This window comes from Amblyomma americanum, chromosome 6, assembly GCF_052857255.1.
Source record: "Amblyomma americanum isolate KBUSLIRL-KWMA chromosome 6, ASM5285725v1, whole genome shotgun sequence".
Classification (NCBI taxonomy): domain Eukaryota; kingdom Metazoa; phylum Arthropoda; class Arachnida; order Ixodida; family Ixodidae; genus Amblyomma; species Amblyomma americanum.
The window spans coordinates 93452584-93458687 of record NC_135502.1 but is presented as its reverse complement, the minus strand read 5'-3'; the positions used below and the strand labels follow the sequence as shown (position 1 = coordinate 93458687).

Here is a 6104-nt window from a genome sequence, read left to right as displayed (position 1 = left end):
CCACCTGGGGATCTTTAACGTGCACTGACATCGCACAGCACACGGGCGCTTAGCGTTTTTCCTCCATAAAAACGCAGCTTCACGCAAATTTAACATCCTTCACATCGCAAAAGGGTGCTTGCGTATGCCAAGTGTGGAATGCAGTAGACAATATTTCTCAAAACATGTTGGCAATACGATCTTCCGCCATTTTCATGCAGACGGATTTTGCGCCCGGGATAATATCAATATTTCTAGAATTCTTAGCGTAATTTGTTTTTCGTTACAGAAAGTAGTACTATGTTTAATCGAGTGTCCAATCCTGGTGTTTCGATATGCTCCTTAAGAAAAAAAAAAGGTTTGGTTTGAATGTACATACTCCTCCTTAAAGCGTTGACCAAAACAGCCCGCCAAGTCTGTGGCGCGTGCTAAGACCAATTACACCCCCGCAGCAGATGACGTTAAACGTTGACATCTCAGCTGCATTCCAAAGAGGTTCCCAGCCACAGTGTGTGCTGGTTTCTCGTCGTGAAGGACTAAACCACTACGGAGTTGTTTATGCATATTAAGACGATAGCCTTTAATGGCTCATACTCGCATCCGTCCGTTACAATTTAGGTCACGTGACCTTAAGACCACGTGACATCACAAGGTCAGTTGACACCACGGCGCAGCACGTCTTGATGTCACGTGAACTTGAGATGTCACGTGATCTCTCTGCTACGCTCGTGCCAGCTGCTCTTCTCTTCCGTAAAATGCATTCAAGAGCGGAAAATTCAAATCAGTGCAATGAGTCGCAAACGGCTTTCGCCTTCCCGCAGTTAAGAGATATCTAAGTGCCTCCAACGAATTTTTCTAGCACCGTCAAGGGTTCTATGATTGCGAGTTTCCCGCGTTAAGTTTCTCGACTGTCGTGTAGAACTCTGCTAAACGCTTCCAGGTTTCTGGATGCTCAGGTTGCCACCTGTTCGCTGTGTGGTACTTAAGTAATAGGTGACTGTGCGACATCAGTCGCGCGCATGATTTAGTAAAACGCATGTTCGGCGGCCTGTTTGCTATATCCCCTGCACATTCCTTTACGCATGCTCACGGATGCATTTGGAGCGCCCGTTTTTATGAGTGTACTGAGTCTTCCCGGTCAAAGCACATTGGCCCACATATCATTGTGATGTTCGTTTCTGATCAATTGGTAATTTACAAGTGGCGTCAGTAGTAAACGGAATTCGGTTCTGCAAAGTTCTTATAAAACGGAAAAAGCGCGGATGGGAGACATTGTATAGTTTGGGCGGTACGCACTGTTCATGAGAGAGCTTTCCTGTGCCCCGTTTCTGCACCAACATAACTAATCCAGAATATCCAGTACTGAGGAGATCAGCGCACAGTCGGATCATGGAACCGTCATCCGTTTATTTCTGGCGTGGCTAGCCATGTTCACCTTGTGAAATCCTAACTATTATTATTAAGCCATTAACTCAACGTAGAAAACTCTATGAAACTGGTTGTGAGCTCGGCATGTAATAAAAAGCACTGCAATGTTATGTATTTGTACCATGCACTATGAAATGCGTGCTGAATAAAATATCATGCCAGAAATCCTTTAAAAATGATGTATATATGTTGAAGCTCAAGCCGAATAAATAGTGAATTGATTGGAAGTGCTCAGGAGTATGCAACATGTAAAGTTGAGCGAGATAGCTGGAATTCATTGCTAACGCTAAAGAAAAGGCGGAACATGAACGGAAGTGTGCCTTTGAATAATGGTAGGTCCTCGACATCCGTAGGGGAGATCTTGCACAAGTTTTGCAGCTGTCGGTAGGCGGTGGCGGTAAAAACCTTTATTTTGACAGAGGTGTTCGGGGCACACCGCTCGACTCCACTACACTCAAATGCTCATGATTCTACGGTCTATGACAGCAGCAGCCCGGCCCGTAACAGTCTCCTGCCGCGCCGGGTACTCAGGGCGTAGGAGGGTCTCCCAGTCCTCCCAGCTGGTGAGGTGCTTCAGGCCCCGCGGTAAAAGCCCCAGTTCACCCTCGTGGTTGCACTCGATGTACCAGTCCATTTTATAGGTTTCCGTTTCAGCCTGGAGTCCGGGCATGTCTCCTGATGCTACTCTCCTCTTTCAGTCCTGCTGAATTTCATGTCCTGGAATTCTAAACCGGATAATGGTGGTATTGCTTTATTATTACTGCAATAAGCTGCAAGAAGCGGGGTGTCAAGCTTCTTGCAGGTTGTCTTAGAAGCTATTGAAGAAGACGCGGCTCTCGTAGGTCCTTTTTGTGTATTAACCGATATAGAATCAGCTGTACAAGTCAAACTGCAAAATTAAAGACGCATCAAGTCACCGGAGATGCATGCAACCATTCTATTACTGCTTGCAGATTAAAGGTATCCTTTCGTTGTTTCAAACTGCATTGCTGCGAAATTCCGTACAAAATTTAAATCGTCTGACAGACTGAGAGAGGGACCGAGGGATAGGCGTCAAGGCAGCTGGGGAAGGCGGCATAACTTTTTACGTCACCTCAGTTCTTGACCGACATGAGGAAAACATTAGGCGTGGACGCATCGATTCTTACGCCGTGCACTGCATCTCGCACTGCTGACGAGCTGACGTAAACCGTTAATTTGCAGCGACTGCATGGAGCTCGAGCGTCATATCACCCGTGCCTGGTGCATTCTAACGAAGTTTTTTTCTTTCTCTTTATTCTATTCCTTCCCTCTCCTCAGACAGCTGCAAGCTGTACGGCCACTCATGCCTAGGAGGTGAGAACTGTGCTTGTCCTTTGGCTCACTTACACTGGGCGACATAAATAATGCGTTCATGGGTGACGACAAAAGCAAAATTAGCAGAGCGCTTCGGGCGACGGGGCTGGGCGTTTGCTGTAGAACCAGTTCATCCCATTGGTCGGTCGATCGGTCGACAAGAAGAAACAGAGTTGACCTGATTTCAAGGTTGATAACCTAGGATAACGCGAATGCAGCGCCCGTACTGGCGGACCAGTTTGGACGGATAAAAAAGTACATAAAAAGCTGCATTCGTAGAATCCTTGCAATGTGAGTTTAGCCTTCTGAAAACAGCGACGGGCGGTAACAAGCTTGACGAAATGCGAAAACACAGTATATTGAGTTGCGCGTGTTTCTTCGAACGCTGTTCGTTTTGCAAGTTCACTCTGTTTTCAGGACATGCCCTGACTAGCTGATCAGTTACTTTAGTAAGTTAATTGCTTAACTATCAGGGTACTTATTACTTTTCCGGAAACTGGGAACAGCAAATCCGCACGTTTTCCTTTTCTTTCGCAGGATAGCCTAATAGCAAGTGTGTTTTTAAAATCGGCAATGCTGTCAATGGTGCCCATAAAACTTTCATTTTTCTGTGTCCACCAGTTCAACAACTTGGGCTTTGTTGCGACGGGCATGACTAGCGGCAGCCCTTTAGAAGCGTACATGACACATACTCATCCAATGTGGCCTCGCGTTCAAGGCTCTAAGGTGTCTGGGAAAGGAGAGAAAAAAAAGACTGGCAGAGAAACAGAGGCACTCTTCAAAGCTTACCTCAGTGCTGAGTTGGCGCGCAGCCATCGGCAACACTCCGTAGAGGAGGTTACCTTTAATGCGGGGAATATTTTTCTGTGGTGAGTGACTTGTATAAATAAAAGAATAGATATACATGTCAGTGAAAAATTGGAGTAATTAAAATTGGCATCTTCACTTTTTTTACTGCCATTGTCTTTTTTTTTTAACAGTGAGGGTGCAAAAAAAAAAGAACAATCTGTGTTTAAAGACGCAGAACTCAAGATTTGCCCACTGGTTGCTTTACGTGAGGATTGAATGGTTGTTAAAAATTAGGAAAAACGTTTATTGCTATTGTAGAGAGAAATATTGTGATCTGAGAGAGATCTGAGCGAGACATCTCTCTTGAGACATATAGAAGGACAAAAACGAGATAAAGTTACGGGCCGCAGCTGCAACTCTCCGCATGCAGCCAGGGCTCAATACATACCTGGCTAGGGGCCAGAGTCAACAAGCGCTCTTAAACCACCTTCGGAGCACAAAGGACAGGAAAGAAGTGGGTGCAAACACTCAAGACGAGGCTCATCTTTCCAGGAAAAAACCGCAACCAACATTTCAGTATTTCACAACGCTATGTCGGAATCGGCCTATCGGGCAACATTTGTGTTTATAGTAACGCAAACAAACAGAAACCATATGAGCAGTGCAAGCACCAGATCGTATTTGTAGTCAGGAGCAAAATGAAACGGCACCTGGTGATATGCCGTATACGGTATAGCTGAGGTTTTCCTATGGCTGTCGGCACGACCGGCCTCTGAATGAAGGTGAACCCATCTGCACAAAAAAGCATGAGGTAAAATTTGTGAAGTGCGTAGAGAATCTGGTTTATTCGATCCCTTTGAGTTGTGGTGGTTCATATGTTGGACAAACTGGTCGTTGTTTGAACGATAGGCTGAGGGAGCACAAAAATGATGTCAAGAACGCTGCCCGCCACATTGGTGTTCACTGTCGTGATTGTTCGTGCCAGCCTCTGTATGACAAAAGCAGAATTGTTGATAGACACAAATATCAGCTGACTAGAGAAGTTATCGAAGCGTCTGAGATCTTTGAGCTGGGTCAGAGGTGCGTAAGCACCCCTTCTGTCGCTATCTTGCAGAAAGAACATGAATTTTTGCACACGTGTTAGCCTTGTGTTATCAAATTCGTGCCTGGTTGGAGGGATATCTGTCACGGTTCTGTGTGTGTTTTTTTCTGTTTTATCAGTGTCCCTGGCGCCTTTATAAGCATGGCTCACTGAATCAACATTCTGTTGTTAGTCAGCGCTGTGTATCGTCCTTTCTTGTCCTCTGGCCTTCTGCCGTTGCGCTGTTTCACTGAAAACTCTAGTTATAGTGGCACCAGCTGCTTCGCCGTAGTAACATTTAATATAGACGTTCAATTAAAGCCAACCGTTCTCTTGGGTGCCCACATAGTTTTGTATCACCATTCGTTTAAGCCCCTGGCAGAGCGCGCCTTCCATGATTGAGAATCTGACGGCACCTGATTCTACTTTGCTGACGTGTTGCGGCCATAGAAGTCGGGAACTTTATTAGTGGCAGGGCTTGCACAGCGGCCGTTCGTACTTATAGATTTGGTTTGTAGCCGGCCAACGTGCTTTTTCTTGGCGGCCAGTCAGAATAGATAGCATGACGAAAGGACCAGCATTCAGGGAAGGATTGTATGCAACGACCAACTAGCTCACCAGGCAATTCTCTTCTAGATAGCCCTTGAGCGAACGAAAACTTTAATATCCGGAAAGGCGTATAGGTCGGCCGGCGAAACGTGTCTATGGCCTGCTACCTCACAGAAAACAAAATGCAGAGGGTGAAAGTGTGACAGGACACTCATTGCATTATGACATGACATATTGCGATGAGGTTCCTGCTTTGTTTAAGGCGCAGTGCTCCGCCAAACACGGGAGAGAAAGTGACGTCACAGTTTTGAAGCCTATAGTCGCAACAAATAAAAGGGAGAAAGTCGGCTCAACGAGAAGGGCCGTGGTTGGCAGTCACGTGAGGCCGACATTGTGAGGGAGAAAGAGACGGAACTTGACTAGGCACTTAGGGAACGGCACCTAGGGAACGGCTCCGAGAGAGCTCGAAGCGCGAATTACGCCATGCTAGCCTTCGAGCTCGTCTTCAACCAGGGTCGTACTTAAGTTTTTGTGAAAGGGCTGCAAGTTTCAGCGTTCTCTTTGTTCACTTTGGTGTCGCGGTTTGTCCCGCAGGTCATGGCAAGCGTTCGGACGACGGAAGTGTCAGTGGCGGACCCGCCATGACGCCGGACGTGATGCAGATGCTGCGAAAGTCGGCCGATGACGAAGCGGCTGCCGCAGGGGGGCCCTTCCCGCCGCCGGCCAGGTTCAACAGGGTGGCCCTGCTCGAGAAGGCGCTCGTCCAGCTCCTGCGCAACAGGATGCTGGTCTGATGAGGACGCGTCTTCTCTCCATCTTCCGGATCTCTCGACACCGCCGCACTTCGACGCCACATTAATTGGTCACCTCTGCTGCAGACAGAGCGATGCCGAAGCCGGCGCTTGGGGCTCGGGTTTTTGCAGTAATAAAAAAGAAGTCAACG

At 47.1% G+C, this 6104-nt stretch overlaps 1 protein-coding gene across 10 annotated transcripts in view; it reads left to right on the top strand.

Moving 5' to 3' along the window:
- Positions 1-6104, top strand: part of CCHa2 (neuropeptide CCHamide-2) — a 57246-nt gene extending 51142 nt beyond the window's left edge. For all 10 annotated transcript variants that reach the window (XM_077628719.1, XM_077628716.1, XM_077628712.1 and 7 more), the window contains 2 exons: positions 2707-2742; positions 5756-6104. In XM_077628719.1, the coding sequence (XP_077484845.1) occupies positions 2707-2742; positions 5756-5955 (236 nt within the window). In that variant the 3' untranslated portion in view covers positions 5956-6104. The remainder of the gene's footprint in view (positions 1-2706; positions 2743-5755) is intronic.